General features: G+C 28.0%; 1 protein-coding gene across 3 annotated transcripts in view; it reads right to left on the bottom strand.

Annotated features, from left to right (window-relative positions):
- Nucleotides 1-2156: 2156 nt before the first annotated feature.
- LOC107444389 (serine/threonine-protein kinase N) overlaps nt 2157-19877 on the bottom strand; it is a 31878-nt gene continuing 14157 nt past the window's right edge. For all 3 annotated transcript variants that reach the window (XM_043040308.2, XM_043040327.2, XM_043040319.2), the window contains exons 7-21: nt 19106-19278; nt 18557-18666; nt 17792-17935; nt 17637-17709; nt 17416-17547; nt 15981-16126; nt 14497-14711; nt 12615-12684; nt 12351-12530; nt 10552-10703; nt 8632-8851; nt 7700-7807; nt 6065-6145; nt 5927-5986; nt 2157-4682 (exon numbers count right to left, since the gene is read on the bottom strand). In XM_043040308.2, the coding sequence (XP_042896242.1) occupies nt 4539-4682; nt 5927-5986; nt 6065-6145; nt 7700-7807; nt 8632-8851; nt 10552-10703; nt 12351-12530; nt 12615-12684; nt 14497-14711; nt 15981-16126; nt 17416-17547; nt 17637-17709; nt 17792-17935; nt 18557-18666; nt 19106-19278 (2008 nt within the window). In that variant the 3' untranslated portion in view covers nt 2157-4538. The remainder of the gene's footprint in view (nt 4683-5926; nt 5987-6064; nt 6146-7699; nt 7808-8631; nt 8852-10551; nt 10704-12350; nt 12531-12614; nt 12685-14496; nt 14712-15980; nt 16127-17415; nt 17548-17636; nt 17710-17791; nt 17936-18556; nt 18667-19105; nt 19279-19877) is intronic.

Genomic DNA, 19877 nt, shown 5'->3' with positions numbered 1-19877 from the left:
CCAATTAAAGAAAAAAATTACTTCTTACAAGAATCGCGATATTGGATTTTAAAATCACGTGAATATGAATCGAGATATCAGACTTAAAAACACGAAAATACAACTTCTGATATTGAATTTTAAAAATCGCGTAAATACGAATCATGATGCATGATTTTTATATCGCGAGAATACGAATCGCAATGAGTAGTTTTTAAATCACGACATTGGATTTTAAACTCATGTGAATACAAATCGCCATATTGGATTTTTAAATTGCTTGAATATGAATCGCGATGTACGATTTTTAAATTGAGTGACTACGAATCGTAATGCGTAACTTTTTAAGCAGGTAAATACAAAAATTGATGTTTGATACTGAAATCACGTGAAACGCAGAATTCCGAGATACAATCACCCTTGCTACAATTCCAACAAATAATTTGTTATCGAGTGTAAAAATTTCTTTTCTTAAATTGCTTGATTAGAAAAGTCTAGAGCAACATGCACACATTAAAAATGCAAAAAAGGCATGCAAAAAGTGCTTGTAATAATTCAATAAAAACATTTACCAATAATTAAACAAAAATTACTTTTTAAAATTCAAGTCAGTTTATTAAATAATACTAGGATCAATATAACACTACAATATTCAAGATCCAAAAGTAATTAAGTCTGTACACAATATCAGTTTGAAGCTAAATAATTATGTTAAAGTTCTCCATTGTAGCACAGCAGTATTTTGAATATTTTTTGTAAATCTATATTGTATTTTATACAAGTTTGATATGCACCACAAAAGATCAATATAGTAATGCTATAAAACACTTTACAAATAACACACAATTAGGAGAAATAAAAAAAATATTATGTAACCATGCAAAACAAAGAAATAAAAATGAAACAATTAGCTGCAAAGATAGAAAACTATACAACATAAAATGAAAATTTTGTTTTTGTAACACCTTTCAAAACTAATGTTTTGTATAAATAAATTTTAAATGCTTAAAAAATTCATATGAATAAAATTTTATATAAAATAATTTCATAAGCAACAATTGGGTATCGATTTTTAGAATTCCAATATAATGATAAATATGTGTTTAGGTTATTAAAAATATATAAATATGTCTTTATTAAATTCATTTATAAATGTACAGATAAACAGTGTATAATTAAAATAGATTATTTACAATTGAAGCATTTCTGCACCATAAAAAATTATCGTTATAACTTTTAGGAATCTCCACTCGTATTTATTATCCATTTTATTCATGTAGATTTAAGAAAGTGTATAGACCCAGAACATTTCATAAAACATTTGAACGATAAAAAGTGTATTTACATGTTATTCCTCTTCACATTTAATAGTAATAAAACTGCATAGTATATTAAATATAATTTAACGAACAATTGACAAGTTTTTTTTTTGTTGCTAAATAATCAAACTTTTGTCATGAGTAGCAACTACATGATGATATAGATCAGGTGAAGGAATTGGAAGTTAGTTTTTCATCATGAAAAAAAAAAAAAAAAAGTATATTGTAATTTTGTTCTTTAGGCACTAAAAAAAAAAGACATTAATTTTGCAAAAAATCATTTAAATGGCAGTTTTTCAAGAAATGTAAGTCTCCAACTGTCTTAATTCACTTACAAAATGCAAGAACCATTATATTTACAGCATGTACAGTTATATTACCTTTCATAAAAATATTTGTTCACTATAACTGTGACTTTTAAAACTTTGATTATTGCAATATATTCTATAAATTACTATTAGGAGAAACAATTAAGTTGCTTGAGTTCCTTCAATATATTTTTTAACAAGTTTTTGTTAACAATATTTAATACATATTACTTTTGAATATTGCAAATATATAACATTATGTTTAAGCTAGATGCTGACAGAATTAATCTAAATTCTTGTAATATTGAATTCTTATTAATTTTTAAAAAAGTAAACATGAATATAAGTAGGCATGATTCTATATATATATANATATATAAAACAGAAGTTCCCTCTTAATTTTAGGAAAAAAATTCCTTGACATATCCAGGTATATCAGGAAAATTTCAATGAAAATCCTAACTATACTTTATCTATACCATGCAATTTTTCATCAAACAACTTTGTTATCTTTTGTTTTTGTTTTTTTGTCAATTTTGATTTTTGTTGATTTTGTTACGTCAAATATTAGATTTTGTGGGCAAAGAAATATAATTTAATGAGGATAGAATCATGGAAGTTTCACTAAAATGTGAAATTTTTAGAAGATGTTAGAATTATTTAATGCTAATCTCAACAACTGACTTAATTGTGAGACAGTTATTTTCCTAGTATAATTAAGGAGTTTTCCAGTTTTTTTTAAAATTAAAATAAAACACTTTTTTTTTACTATTTTCCACTTTTAAGAGGTAAAATAAAATTCCCTGACAATTCCAGGTATTTCCTGTTCTTCTAGATCCATGGGAGCCCAGGTATATAGATATTACATTTACTGCAATCAGTAGATTTTTATGATAAAGTCAAATGTTTTTTTTGATTTCTGCAATTTCTTTTAAAAAATATTGCCACCACTGTAAACTGTTTTCCTACAAAGCATGACACATTTATAATGACAAAAAAAGCTAATATTTGAATTCATTAAGAAAAAAAAATTAAGTCCCACAACTCTAAAATAAATAAAAAACGTTTCTCGTTATAAACTTAAAAATAAAAAAATACTTGGTAGAGCAATAATATTTGAAGCAATATACAGGTTTAACATTTTTTTTTTACATGGAAGGAGGGTAATGGACGTCAAAAAGAGAGAACTATAAAAAATATAAATTACTCTGAAGGATATTTAAACACATAAAATCTAATTTTGGACAGGAAGAAAATATTCACTAAACCATAGGCAACTTTGACAAAAAAGCTAAGTGTTAAAAAAAACAAATTGGTATGCATATTTTTTTTAATTAAAAAGTAGGTTTATGCACATATTTTCAAAACAAGGTTAGTAATTTCATTTCCTTTATCTAGAATAAATATGAGATACAAAATTATGCACTTTCACTTCAAATTATAGTGATATGATTAACATTATCAGAATAGTGGGGACTGATGAAATATAGTTAAGATTTCAGATTAAAATTTTATTAATCTGAGTCTCAAATAAAAACTTTAGTAACTAAGTTCATTTTATTAATGGACAGAAGATGAAATGATGGAAAGCGAAAACCGAAAATGCATACAAAAATAAATATTAAAAAAAAATGTATAATTTGATGTTAGTTTCTTAACTGCACAAACTACAGAAACAATAAATAGCTGATTTTATTACAAAACTACATTAAAACTTCCTACAGAGAGACAACGTGCATAAAAAATTATAAATTGTGAAATTCTATATTAGTTAAGCAACCACCTATATTTAAGTACATGTTTTCAATATGTAAAATCAAATAAGTACTTGTTACAAGAGTCTTAAAAGTAATGGTAAAAAAATACATACCTTAATAATTTTACGAAAACCTACTAAATTTGAATTATTTTTCAATGAGAAGTTTAGTCAGCGTTAAAAATTTTATCTTATTGTACGCATTTAAACAGCTTTTTTTCCTTTACTGTGATCAGTTAATAAAGATAATTTTCGTAAAAAAACAAAAAAATGCAAACTAGCGAATGTTCTAAAACAGTCAATAGTAAATAAGCAATTTTAAAATGTAGAATTCATTAACAATCACAAGGTTTAGTTTTTTTTCTCAATATAACAAGTAATCAATAACGCATTCAATCACATTACAATTTTCCAGACTAAAATAGAATTTTAAAACTGTTTCCAAACTTAAATACAGTTAAAATATTTTGCTACTACCTATTAAAAATGAAAAATTAAAAACTGTTAAATTGAATGAAAACAGCCTTTAAAGTTTACTACACAGTAACTCCAATTTGAAATTTAAACTCACAATAAATGACTTTTCAGTATTAGAGGACGGAGATTCACACAAATCGGCTTTTCACAACATAATTCAATCTAAAAATTTACAAAGCTTAACAATAACAATTCACTTTCGAGATTTTTTTTCCTAATGTGCAGCTTCATAATTGAGCAGTTTTTGATCACAATACAGATACTGAAAATAGAGAACTGCAATATGAAGACACTTATGGTTCATCTCCCTAAGAAAAGTAAGGTTCAGACAAAATGCAATACATGATCAGACACATACAGACTTACACAAATAGCAAAGCTAGAAGGCATAGCTCCTACGGCTTTTGGCACAGTCTCTGTTGTAATTTTAGATTGAGAAGGTGTTGTATCACATTCTTTTACTCAATTCCACATGAGGCAACAAATATAGAACACTGAGTTAATCATTTGATACAAAATCTGCTGCCTTTGACTATTTAGTGAGACCAAATACGTAAGCAGCTTTATTAGCTGCAAGTATAGAAATTTCCCCAAGGCACTGGGGAACTTTTTTGTATGAACCTCAACATGAGAGGACGGAGGTGATTTGCATTAAAGGCAATGCGATTATATACATGATACGGCTGTACAAAAATATGATCAACACCAATCAGCCATGTAAGCAAACTCATTAAAGAGAGCTTGATCATCTTTAGTAAGAGGACGAGGATCTTTCGGTGGAGTCAAGACAGGACGTTCAGATGTAAATTCTTCATCAAAATTGCTAACATCCTCTGCTCCTTTCTGCAACAGAGAGAAATAAAAATTTCACTCAACTAAAAATGACTCATGATTTGCAACTAAATAAAAGGTAAGTTATTAAATAAGTGAAATGAGCTACGTTAGAAAATATTATAGTTTAAGTAAATCACTTTATTCAATAAGAACAAAATCAGTTATAGTAGGAAAATATTGTTTAGTAAACTTTTAAAAATCTAACATAAAACAAATCTTAAAACTTTTTCAATAATATTTTATAACAAAAAGTTAAAAGGAAGAAAAAAAAATTTTTAATCTAGATTTTCTTAAGAAAAATTTCAGTTCAACTGAATTCTTAAATGTATATATATTATATTATAGTATTATGAAAAATAAAATTTATTATATTCTATGCAGGAAAAGAGAATATCAGATGATATAAGATATTGAGAAAAACTGTAATGAAAGATTGAAGAAGAAGAAGATTCATGAAAGATTTTGCAAAAAAAATCAATTTTTCTTTTATCACATAACGTCAAAGCATCAGTTTTGAAGATACTTTTATATTTTCAAAGCAATATTTTTGCTTTTTAATACAATATTTCAACACAAAGATTTGAAATAGTTGTGCTACTTATGCTAAGGCGAGTCTGTTACATTTTCTGTAAATCAAATTTTTAACTAGTTTTTCTTAAAAATTCTGTATTGATTATCAAAAACTTTTTCTTATTCTATTTTGCACTTACTATTGTGCAAAGGAGCAGTTTTTTTTTACTTTTCAAGTTGTTAGTTATATATTCAAAATAAGCGATAAAAAAAGGAAATTTACTGTCCATATTTTTTTCCTCTTCACTTGGTGTACCTTATCACAGTTTTCGTTTAACTTTTTTTTTTTTTAAATTGTTGATTTTTATTTACATTTAGATCTAATTTTTTGTAAAAAATTTACTAAAATCCTTTTAAAACTCAAACCTTTTATTATTATTATTAAAATTTTTTTTTTTTGATAAAAGTTGTGTTTAAGATTTGTGAATGAGTGAAGATTCAATAAAAAAAAAATGCTTTTAAAAATTGATTTAATGTTTTTTTTCTTTTGGAAAAATGATGAAATTGAAACAGGGCCTATGTTAACATTAACTCTCATGATGACGCTGGTCTGATTATTATTATTTTGATGTCTTGAGGGCGGCTATAAAAATGGTTATGCATTACTGATTCGCACCATCAACATATTTTTTGTTTACCAAAAAAAAATTTAAGTTTACAATAATAAAATAAAAATTACATACCACTATAGGAACAAAAGGAGGTTTCACTTTTCTCATTAAAAGGTCGTCCCAATGAATATTCTGAAAAAGTCACACTAAATCAGTAAAAGAAATTTTAATATTTAATGAAAATTTAATGATTAATTACGTATAATGTACCCGGAAAAAAGCCTGCTTTTTCACATCTTCAGCATCCCGTTCACTAGCACCAAGACGTCGCTCAGGATTTTTCCTCAACAACTACATGTAAGGAAGAAATGCTTAAAAATTTGCATGGTAAAAAAAATTTAGAAATGCATTCAAATTATTAGTAATAAAATTATAAATCATCAAAATTTTACAGTAATTGATTTAAGAGTACAATCAAAAAATAATGTTTAAGATGTTACCATTGTCAAATTTAATAACATTACTGATTACTACATTACTGATGTGAGCATAACTTAAAATAAATAAAAAATAGGTTTTTATTTTTCAGCTAGTTCCTGTTAACATATTATTATTAATTATATTTATAAAGATATTTTCACTTTATTTAGAAAAAAGTTATAATCAATATTTACATTTTTAACCCTAGATAACATATCATTAGTTTAATAGACTACCCACCCCTGCTAGTTTTGAGAATTGGGATGCTCACTTTGCACTAGCACTGCCTCTAAGTACATTTGTAAATAGTAAAATGAGTTATTCAAAGATGATAAGCACAACAGTAGACTTGCTACTTTTTAATATTTGCAGTAATCAGAGTCTAACAATGAAGTGTTTAGTTTTATCAAAATAAACATTTAAGATATTTTGAATATTGAAAAGCCCTTAGATGTGCGATGAACACAGGATTTGTTTTTTTCTGTCCATTTAAAAATGCAGAATGACAAAATATATATGTAACGACTGCAACAGGACTGTTTGTGGTGAGGGAGCCAGTGGTAAATATGATGATCGAGGGTGTTTTAAATCATTGCAAAGGCCTTTAACATAATATATTTAATAATAAAAACAAGGAAGATGTTCATGATACAGTGCCGTAGAGGAAAGTGATCACAATTAATTCTTTTCAGATTACAGCACAGAGCGCCATCTGCTGAGCTTTAAAAATTATTATTATATTATTAGTAGCATTGAGAGAATTCAAAAGGAATTAAGTCATTATAGGTATTATAAAGCCTGGAACACCAATAATACCTTAATTCCTTTTTAATACAATCAGTGTTTGGTATTTTCTGGGGTATCTTTAGCTCTATATTTGACTTCTTTTCGGCACGGAAATTCGAAAATTTTATTTAAATGAATGCATTGTTGCATCCATTCATTCATAATTACATTCTATAATATTGCTATTTAATTATTATACAGCAATATTTTTTTAAAAAATAACAAATGTCTTTAACTGAATTTCAATGCATTTAAAACAAAATCAGGTAATATTTTTAATTCATCATTTAAAACTAGCAATTTTTAGGGTTGTCTTATTTTTTATTCTTTATCTAATTAACAAAATTAGCAATTATATAATGCATTACCTACAAGTTTATTAAACACCAAATTTAAAGGTGTCTCCATTTATATTTCCAGGTGTGTACAACTAAAATCAAATATTAAGTTGATAGTTTCCATTACTTTAGATATTCTGTCAAGATTTTCAAGAAACATTAGGAGAATTTAATCTCAACGTTTGAATTAATCATTCCAAATGTTATGAGTCACATTGCACCTAGTTTAATATAGTTTGAATCTTCTAACTGGAGGGTTATTTTTTTAATACAGGAAAATTTCTGATAAATATATTCTTACCCTGCGCATTATTGCAATTGATTCAAGGGAAAGAAAAGTGGGATAACGAACTTCATCATTAACTATGCTGTCAAACACTTCTTCCTCATCATCACCTGGGAAAGGGGACTGAAAGGAAAATAAAATGCATTATAACTTTAAAATTATTATTTAAGATAAATAATATAAGATTTAATAACTTTCTGTTATATTGGTAGCACTCATACTTATTTTGCTGAAAATGATAAATAAAAATAATAAACATAAAAATAATAAACATAAAAAATAATAATGACAATAAATAGACTGAAAATAAAAACTACAATTTTTTAGCAAATCGGTAAAGCATACATCATATTTTAAAACATAATTTATAACAATTTATTGTAGCATTTTCCAGCTTGAATATTGATTATTTTTTCAAAAAAAAAATCAATTAGATTAAAAAATCAATTTGCAACATTTATTCATTTATCAATTGCAGTATTTGAATTTGGAACAAAGGGGTTTAGCAAGATCTATTTAACACAATTCTATTAACTGCAATTTTCCATAAACCACACTAGCTTTATATATGTAAACAATGAAGTTTGCAGTTCAGAAATTTCTATANTATAAACTTTTTTTTAAAAAATCAATTTGCAACATTAATTTATTTATCAATTGCAGTATTTGAATTTGGAACAAAGGGGTTTAGCAAGATCTATTTAACACAATTCTATTAACTGCAATTTTCCATAAACCACACTAGCTTTATATATGTAAACAATGAAGTTTGCAGTTCAGAAATTTCTATAACTAAGAAGCTTAATGATGGCGTCAAAAGAGGTACGTGCTATTCTCCATTATTCTGTGAACTGTGGAACTCAAGCCCCATTGTGTCGATCATTTCTGTATGACCTTGGTATACTAATTTAAGTTTAAGTTAAAGAAACAAATAAATGAAAACATACCTCTCCAACCAACATTTCATAGATTAAAACACCTAGACCCCACCAATCTACAGCTCTGGTATAAGAAGTTTCAGTTAACACTTCAGGAGCTAAGAATTCAGGCGTTCCACAAAATGTACCAGTTCGATCTCCATAACCCATTCCTTCCTTGCACAGACCAAAATCAGCTATTTTAACATAACCTTCTGAATCCAGCAAAAGGTTATCTAATTTCAGATCTCTGCAAATTAAAGTATTTAAATTTAATTCAATCACAATTAAAACAAATAAGAGAAAATTTATTTTAAATAAAGTACAGATAAGCGTAAAATGTCTAAAAAAGACGTGCATTATAAGATTTTTTAATAGAAATTATAAGTGATGGATATACCCTCTTTTATTATGCCTAGTGACTATGTGTCACTAAGATACGCTTTTCACAAGCCTTTCAAGATCCATTTTCCTACTAGAGATGAATGGTTTAATTCTCCACGGAGGCTTAAAAGCAAATGCCTAATATGGTACATTGATGGTTCAAAGATTGGTGCCAAATCAGGAGCAGAAATTTATTGCTCCAATGACGGTACCAAACTTCACTTCCCCTTGGGAAACTATGCCACGGTTTTTCAGGCTGAGGTCTATGCCATTATCTTGTGCTGCAAGATATGCTTAGACAAGGTACATCAAAATACGACTATCTGCATCTGTTCTGACAGTCAGGTTGCTCTCCTATCACTGTCAATGTGTAAATTCACCTCTTTGTTAGTGTGGGAATGCTTCTCGGTCCTCTGAGACCTGTCCGCTCATAACAAGGTATCCCTGCATTGGGTACCTGGACATATGGGTATTGGTGGAAATGAGCTAGCTGATGAAGCAGCATGGGCTGGCTCTAATGCAATTTTCTGGGGCCCTGAACCTGTGCTGGGAATTTCTCCCACCTCATTTAGGGCATCCATTTTCAAGTTCTACGGCAAGATTGCCCATGAGCAATGGCGCGCTGCTGACGGTCAGAGACAAGCTAAGGAGCTGAATCGCGACTGTCCTAGTGTACGTCAAAAGGAGCTCTTAAAGCGTAATAGAAACAGTTTAAGGAAGATCATAGGTCCTCTAACTGGTCACTGGATCCTCAGGAGACACCTACACATAATGGGAAAAGAATCCAATTCTCTTTGTTGGGGTTGTCATCTTGAAGAAGAGACATCACGACACATACTCTGTGATTGTGATGTCTATTCTGCTCAAAGATTTGAGCATTTAGGGCAGCACTGCATCAATACCTGGGAACTGCAAGATGTTCCTGTAAGGTGCTTGCTGAACTTCATTTCAGCTATAGGGTTTTCTTGCTAATCACGATTTATGGTTTGGATACAATAGACCTCTGATCGATGTGCCCTGCTCCTCAGAGCTGCCCAACCCCTAAGCCTATCTCTTATTACATATCTACTATTACTATTGATTATTGCATTATTACATACCACAAAAAAAAAAAAAAAGGAAAGAAAAAGTGAAGAATGGATGATCCACCTACAGATTACCAGGAGTATGCTGTATTTCTCCATGAATGTAATCTAATCTAAAAATATCCTAGATATTTTCAGATTTAAAATGGCTGTAGCTCAAATCCAGCACTGCTCTTGTTGCAAAAGTAAAATTTCAATCACATCTCCTACAATTGTATATGAAATATGAAAGGCCTATAGCAGACGATTACTACTATTTTTTTTCTTCTTTTTTTCTTTTAAAGTCATTGAATATTTCATTTCTAAACAACCAATTTATAATTACTGAAACAGAATACTGAGAGCAATTTCTGATTTTTAAATTCTTGTTATTTATGAAATGTTTAACTGTTCTCAAGAAACTTTATTCAGACTTTTAATTAAAATTTTCAATAAAATATTAAACAGGAATGAGTTTTATAAAATGTAGGAAATAAATTACCTATAAATTATTTTATTTTCATGTAAATATTGCAAGCCCAGGACAACACATGAAGCATAAAATACAGCTCTTGGTTCAGGAAATATATCAGTATGAATATGCATCATTAGATCTCCACCACAAGCATACTCCATTACAAAGCAAACATGAGTCTAAAAATAAAGTACAGTATTAAACCTTAATATAATATTTCGTACAGTGTGCAAAAAAAAAAACACTAAATAACTTTTGATTCAATGATCGATTTTCACTCACCAGGACTCAATCCTAATGGTTTGTGGGCCTGATCTCAAATATTTTACTTAATTAGTGCAGGTGATATTTTAAATTATGAAATCAGATACAAAATGTACTTTCCAAGTAAACATACCTATAGGGGTAGCCAAAATCTGGAAAATGTAGTCCCAATAGTACAGCTTGGAAAGTAGTTGAAAGTTTGGAAACTTTTATGTTAATTTTTATCTCTTGCCTATTTCGCTATAGCTCGAAATCTTTTCAAGCGAATCGAAATTTTTTTTGCATACAATTATAAAAATCGTTTATGTAAAGATAGTTCAATGTAAAAAAATTATTTTTAGTGATTATTTATTATTGTAAAACTAGTTTATCCAAAGATAATTCCATGCAAAAAAATTTTTTTTTTATAATCATTATTTTTTATATTAGTTATTCATCGTAGAAAATTTTTTCAATAAGTTAGGCAAAGATTTAATCAACCTAATTTTAAATGATAAAATCCAAAATAGCTCTCAGCCAATGAAAGTTTTAAAATGAGACTTCTTTGAGATTACAAAATTCTCGAAATCTTCAAAACTTTTAGTTTCTTTTATGCCTTAATTATTGAGACCATAAACTATCAAGATTATAGCGACCCCCATATTTATATTGTCAAAAATCTATACCTGTTAAGGTAAAAAGGTCATAGAAAATATGCACAAGCAAACTTGCATGTTTATAATTAAGGTTAGGTTTTTGAACCATTAGAATTGGGTCTTAGTATATGAAAATATAATTATTAGATCAAAAGTATTGCTATCTAATGCAAAAAACAAAAAATAAATAAGAAAGAATACCTGAGAACACAGTGCAAGTGAATAATTTTAAAATGAAATATTTTTATACCTATTTCACTTACATGCATTCACTATACTATCATACCAGAATAAATGCTATAAAGTACTAGAATTTAGAAGGAAAAAAAACCCAACCATTCTTCAAAAATTATTAATAAAAATAAACTGAGAAACGATGTTATCTCTATAATCTGAATATTTCGATTGTCAGAAGAAAGTAGTCTTTTATTTTGTTTATTTTTTAAATCTACATAATCAAGGTTCTACAGTTCTGCAATACTCGTTAAAATGAAAACAAAATACGTATATTTTATTTTCATTTAAACTTGCAACTTAAAAATGACAGGCATAATCCATAATAATTAAATTAATTTTAAAAAAAAGCAAAGATTGAAACATAAAACCACTTTAAATACGAAAATAACCCTTTGTCAGCTGATCATCTGTCTTACTTATATGTTTGTCAACCTTCAAAATAAACACAACTCAACTGGTATTATTGTTAAATGCTATTCAAAATTTTGGTGAATTGATAGCAAGGCCAACAATAAGTTTCCTACAAATAAATTTCACCAATGTAATATGACCTAGTAAGTTTTAAACTTTTAATATTTAAATCAATTTAAACTAGTTGCTATTGATAGATGTAACTAAAAAGTAAAAAATTAAATAATAACATAAACATAAAACAGTTAGTATAAAAAGAAAACAGATAACTGTATTTACCTGTGTTTGGAAGCAGGCAAATAGGTTAACTAAAAAGGGATGACGTATGGAGTTAGCAATTTTAAATATTCTTCTTTCTGCCATTAAACTTTCAATTTCATCTCGTGCAATTATATCACCTTTCTTTAAAGCTTTAATTGCAAAATACTCCCCTGTGTTTTTAAACTTACTCAAAATGACCTGAAAATTAAAAATAAACTTGATGTAAAATTCTTACTAACTGAATTAACGGTAATGAGTAAGAATGGAGTAAGAAAAACAAACCTTTCCAAAATGTCCTCTACCCAGCAAACTAATGAATTGGAAGTTTTCAAGAGAAAGTCCAGTTTTCACACTACAGGGGAAAAAAACATTTCTAGCACAATTGAATGGAAAAAATTTTCAGGACATAATAATATAATATTATCAATGCTACCATAATGTAAAATATGATAAAAACCAAATTTCTTACACAAAAAATCTAATTGATACTTATTACTAACTTATATAATTCCTGGCTGAAAGGCCACTTTCTAAACAAGCTAGTTTTATCTAAAGTAATGTGCATTTCAAGCCACCACCAGGGATGAAACTTAGTTCTTTTTACAACGACAATAAGCTCACGTGTTCAAATTTCATACAAAAAGAAATTAATAATTTAGTCATTATAATCGCACTGTTACCTCATAAATTTAAGATTTTTATTTAGATGATTTAAAATTTTATAAAAGGAAAGAAAATGGGATAAAATAGAAATATGTATACCTGCTAGGCTTTGACAGCACTAACTTTGTAATTTTGTAATGTAGTTGGTGGTTGTAGAAAAAACTAATACATGGAAATAATTTTATTAAATGCAAAAGGGGGTTAGGCTAGACTCTCAACAGTGAAACTTTTACATGTTGCTGATTAGTGAAAAGAAGAATCTGACCTTGGACATAACTTATATATTTTTCTAGATAATAGTCCTCAGTAATGTGGAACTGATTAGTTCCCTATATATATATACGGACAAATTTTTAATTCTTCGTGAATCTTCTACGTATGAACCATTATATATCTTCTCCACAAAACGGACACTACCGTAACCGGACGCAGACAGTCATTTATTCTCTGAAACATTATATTCTATCTCTACAAACAGGACACCAATTTTCCTTCTAAATTTAAAAAAGAAAGTTTTTGCTTCAAATTGTAAGGGAAAAAAAATGCAACTTATCACTATTTTTAAAACATGTAACTGTTTTTACCCTATCCACAACTAAAAATAATATGCTATTTTTTTTTACTAAAAAATCAATCATTTTCCTTTCTTTATTTTTGCAAAGAAAGGAGAGAAAATGATACTGCTCATATTAAATATTTTAGACAGGGGCATCTTTTCATCTGGACAATACAGGTTAAGAAATCCCACACGCTAATATGCCTTAAATGGTCTTAATTTCTGTTCTCCACTGAAAATTCCTGTCTACTTATTTTAAATTTGGTGAGTAAAACACAGTTAAGTCTGTTTAAAGACAACAGAAATCTAGTCTTTGAAATGTTCATATAAACGAAAAATTTATTTAGACATATGATCAATTGCGAAATGACAATTCCATAGAGCTTCGTGTCTAACCGGTATGCAATGCTTTCTTTTTCTTCTGTGCGTAATGCAAGGTTTACTTTCAAGGAGGTATCACGACGTTTCCTATCAAGTGATAGGGAGGTGTAATACTAATAATCGAACCGTCTGAGGAAGTGACATAGGCCTAAAATCGGTATCATATGACTAACTTGAATATCTGAGTAAATAGGAAAAACATACTCATTTCTCTGTAGTTATATCTAGAATTACGTATACATATAAAATGTTTTCATATTTTTTTGTAGTGAAAAAGAGTATTTTTTAAAGTTACATAAATATCATTGTATATTACTTAATCTTTTCTATATCATTGTAATTATTCTAAAAACAATTAACGGCGCTAAAACTTGGTTATTAGAGTACCCTTCCTGTAAATGGTCAACTCTCGTAAGCAGTCAATTTTATTGCAGCCAAGAGCGTTCGTTTAACCGAGGTTTCACTGTATAATATAAAAAATATAATATAATATTGATAATACTCTCAATTTATGAACCTCAGATAAGATATACGGAAAAGAGATTTGATGAACAAAAGTAATACCATTCAACTTCCAGTGAAGGTGGAGGAAGTTTAGCATTTACAAGTGCTTGTTCATCTTCAGGCATTTCCACTAAAGGCTCAGGAGTAGGTGAATGACGAATTCGGTTATTAATAATCAAATCAGTTTCAGAAATGCACTCTTTGATGTGAGGGAATCGATCTGATTCAAGAAGATCATTATCATATCTCAGAAAATCGAATTCTCCAAGAGCAGACTGAAACATAAGGAAATACGAGTTTAAAAATTTTGTATAAAAATCAATTATTAGTAATATATATATATTTTAAAGTTACTTGTTTTACATATGCTTAAAAATTATATTTCTGAATAATTGAGTGCAGAATAAATCTGAAAAAGCATTTTTCTTTAATTGAAGTTTCAATTTGCATTAGTTAAACATTACACAACACATTTATAACTAAAAAATCATATATAGCAAGAAAAATCATAAATTTTATTTTATAAACAAAGCTTAATATGAAAAGGTCACAAAAATGCCATGTAATCTAACATTGCAATATATTTTTGGTTAATATTTTAAGGGATAGAGAAGGAAGAATAATGAATACTGCTTTAAAGAAGGTTCTTTGTTATAGGACTGAAAATATAGTATGTTTATGTGGCTTTATTGATGCTCTTATATTGTTTTGCTTTATTCAAGTTAAATCCATTCTTCAAATGAGTACAAGAATTGAAAAGTGGTACAAAATATAGTTGTATAAGAAGCAAATAGTTAAAAACATGCAAGTTTTATTGCTATTAACAATTCTCATCACCATTGCAGACATAGAGAATAAAATATTGAAAACTTTGTCATAGTATTTCAATATTGATGATAAAGTTAGTTAATGTTTCAGGTTCCTTGCTATATTTAGCAGAGTTTTGTACATTATTTGGTTTTATATCATGACATGAAGTTTATTTTTTGAAACTGATTAGTTCACTTGCTTTTGAAATTTCAAAGTTACTATGCAAGTTTACTTCTACCATTAAATCCCAAATAAATTATACATTTTAAAATTTATTCAACTAGTTAATTCAATATATCCTAATAAAACTGTCAATGAACTAGAAATGCTAATGTCTATTTGGAATGGTTAATCTAATAAGCAGTTTTGCCAAAATGTTTCAAAACAGTTTCCTTTTAACATAAAAAATAAATTTAAATCATCTAATTACAAACACTAAAATGTTTCTAAAAAAAAAAAAAAAGCAATTTATGAAAAAATAAAGACAGTAATTAATTTCTATACATGGAGCTAATATATTCATTAGCAGTTTTAAATGAAAAATTTAAAAATAGAAGCATAGTAATCAGGGTTTGAAAAAACCCGGGGATTTTTGAAAAAACCCAACCCGCCTGGGTTTTATTGAAAAAACCCGGGGAAAATTGGGTTTTATCTGAAAAAACCCGGGGAAAATTGGGTTTTTTCATTTAGTGCTCATAAATTTTACNAATAACGAATTCTTCAAAAAAGCTTACCTTTATGTCTAATTCCAAAAGAGCAGATCCTTGATCAGTTGAATGCCTACGATCTGTTTGGTTGTCAATTTGATCATCCTCTTTGAGTGTATTTTCGAAATCTAACTTCATGACAATGTTTTCTAAAGGCCGAGACTTATTAGAGGCTAAATGACATAAATAAATTTCAGGGAAGAAAAATATAAGCATAGATAAAACATATATATTCAACATAAAAATTAAAAATAAGTTACTAACATTAAAAACTTGCATAAAGTTTGAAGTTAAATTGTTTATACAAATCATAATTTTTTTTAATGAAATATTAATCATAATTAATAATCTATACATAAATTTTACATTTATGTCATTATTACATGTTCATTAACACAATTTTTGAGCAAAATATCCCTCAAAGAGCTTAACTACTTTGAATTTCAATCTAGAAAATGCATTTTTAATATGTATAAATATATATATATATATAATAAGAATTGTTTATGCTTAATTTCTCTTTTTATATTTTAATGTACAAAATTGAAAATCTTAAAATTCACAAAAATAAATAAACTAAAAGAACAAAAATGTGTTCATCATTAAGCTGATACACATTGTGTACTGCTTACTTATACATGACCAATTACTAGTAAGGTGCACAGCACTTATATGTCAAGAAACTGTGGACTGTTATGCCATTACAGTGTAATAGATTATTTAATAACATTAACCTATTTTTTTCGCATGTTGAAATTGTAGGATATCATATAAGCAGAATATTTATTGTAAATGACTATCAAGACTTTTTCTTCAGAAAAAATCTTGATAGAAATATAATTTTAAAAAAGTTATAAATAAATATAATATAAAAGAAATTAAATTCTAAACAGACATAAGTAAAAATTGAAATTGCAAATATCTTAATAAGCAAAACCAATTTCAATACAATCACTTAAATAAAAATCAAACATTCATACTTTATTTTGTATTTTGAGTAATAAAAATAAAAAAAGAAACAGTTAAAATTGTTAAGAACATGAAAATGATTATTTAAATCATCATATTAATTTTCATTACTTGGGAGAAAAATTTATATATTCTAATTTAGAGAAACACCTTCAGAATAAAAGCAATTTTTAAACAGACACATTCATTTGAATCCATTCTTGTTTAATCATTACAGTTGTAGTCGGTTTCATGGTTTTAATTACAGATAAAAACTTAGTTTTAACTAATTAAAAAAAAATGCACATAGTACAAAGCAAGTATTTTTTTTGGGGGGGGAGGGGGGGGTGGACCACGTATACAGCTAGATTGAGGAAGCATAGTATTTAAATTGAGAAAAAAAATAAATTACGATGGTTAAAAAAATGCATAGTAGCCTATTTTGTTAATAGAGGTAATCAGATAAAAGATAATCAATTTCTTACTGTACTTGTGTTATTCAAACATTACTTACTGTTTGCCATTAGGCAAGGAGGACTTATTGTTGCTGGCTGTTCTGAACAATTTTGTGGCATTGCTCTTTTCATTAAACGACCCCATGTTGCTACATTTATATTCATTTGTCCAGGACGTAAGAAGTTTTTGCCTAAATAAAATAAATTTTAAACTATAGAAGCACAAAGAAAAGTAAACACAAATGAAAAAATAGGAAAACAACCAGCTTAAAATCTTTACCTTTGTGCCTAAATAATTTTCTTTGACGCTGAAGCCTAGGTTTTCTTGATATCATAGGATTCAAAAATTTCACCTGTCAATCAAAATAAAAAGATAAGTACTATGGAAATTCTATGAGAAATTGTAAATTAAAAAGAAAGACATCTCATTTTTACTTCAGCAAATAAAAGACCTTGAGGTTCTAAATGGAGAGCTATGCCATGTCTGTTGTCATCAATGAACTCCTCAAGACGAAGAAATTTAACTGCACACATTGATCTCCAATCTCGCCAATATACTTGAATTTCTAATTCTCTAGACTAAAATAAAATTTATTTATTAACTTTATATGTAAGGCATTAATATAAAGTTACAAAAGGAAAAGAAGGAAAATTTAGATTTATCAGAATAATTAAGCTTAATGTAAATCTGAAATGTGATTTAATAACAGAGAGCAGAAAAAAAAGTTACATGAAAAATCAAAATAAGAATTGTTAAAGAAACTATTACTTTGTATGATATAACTTGAATATCTTTGTATACAATGCTAGAGATCTCCAACCGATGCTCACAGGTTGCCGTTGGCCATTAAGGCACTGGGGGTGCAATTGTTCTTGTTCTCCAGTAGTACATTCTATGGACAAGATTTTGACTTCTGCCATGCCCGTTTATGGACGGAATTACCATATTACCATAATTTAGATCTGAACCAGAAAATGATCAATCTCAAATCCAGTACCCCCAGAGGTATAATTTGTCATGAGAAGATGGAGGACTTTGATTCGACAGATTTAACATGCACCAGTCACCATTAACCACACGGGCAACTGGATTTGAACTCCCCTTCTCACAAACTTGAGTCCAGTGTGCCCTACCAACCAGGCTAAATGAAATTTTGAATTTTTTTTTTTTTTATAATCAATAGAACAAATTAAACTCACCCTATCAAGATCTATGCTAAATCTTTGATCCCAAGCTTGTTGGCTACATGGTTTCCAAGTGGTTTGAGCAACTGTAGTGTTATCTAACTTTAAAACTGCCATTATTTCATCTNTTTCCTTTTTCTCAGTATTTCTTAAAATATATTTAAAATTTTACGCATACCTATACCATTTACACATACCTATGATGAGCTGGAGAAGTAATTAAAATTTACAAATATGTCTTTCTTTCTTGAGTTTATGATTATAACAACTGTTTATTGATAAAAAATTTATATTAATCACGAATATAAGCTTATAAAGTATCTCTCTGGCTCTCCCTTACAAACAAATAAAATAAACTGTGTTTTTAAGTTCCACCATTGAAAATTAAATTTCCGGAAACTTTTGTGATCAATGATTTTTTGAAACATCTGGACCTTCGATCGCCGGAAATTTCTGGATCACTGTTAGCAAAGATTCTGGAAATCCGGATTTTTTCCGGAGCACAATCAGCCCTGATAATTTAAAAAAATATCCGTAAAGTAAGGAATAAAAAAAGAACATTACTTGAAGTTTCTTCTTTAATACTGTACGATTTTGAAGAGCCACGCCCAGTCAAACCTTTACCAGTAGCACGCACAAAACTACGCAAATCTGCAGGGCTTGACATATGAGGGCCTTGATCTCTTCTCGGTAATCGACCAGGAACATCGTCAAGTAAATCTTGACACCCCATTAATCTAATAAAAATATTTGAAATTAAAAACATATATATATATAGAATGTGGTTGTAAACATTAGCCTACAGTTCTACAATCTATTGGGTTTTAGGAAGGAAATAAATTTATATCTTATAGTCTATTATATCTTATCATTTGCTTGGAAAATGCTTTGGATCAAGAAAATTTTCTATACATTTCAAATAAAAGAAAGAAATATATTTAAATCTTTTATTAACACTTTGAATAAGCACCATTTTGGAATTAGAATGCTATTATTTCTATGATTTTAAGGACATTTAAGTTCGTTTCTAAAACAGTTACAAAACTTTCTTTCGCTAATGTTGTTTTTCTCTCAATAAGTTGGAAGATATTGGCCAATAAATATATAAAAAATTAATACATTATTAAAGAACATTTTAATATTATTCCGAAAATTAGCATGTTAACTTCCGCTATTAAAGCATACCTGTTTGATAGATGTAAGTAAGAGGTTTATAACAGGGTGCATGCCAAAATTTTCAACAAAACATAAGCACCTCTTGAGTACTCTTTAAGCACTAAAAAATATTTTTAATCACTTTCCAAAAGAAAAAAAAATCATAATAAGGACCTGTAAT

The sequence above is a fragment of the Parasteatoda tepidariorum genome, chromosome 10 (genome assembly GCF_043381705.1).
Source record: "Parasteatoda tepidariorum isolate YZ-2023 chromosome 10, CAS_Ptep_4.0, whole genome shotgun sequence".
Taxonomy (NCBI): Eukaryota; Metazoa; Arthropoda; class Arachnida; order Araneae; family Theridiidae; genus Parasteatoda; species Parasteatoda tepidariorum.
The sequence above is the reverse complement of the archived record's forward strand: the minus strand, read 5'-3'. Positions and strand labels throughout refer to the sequence as shown.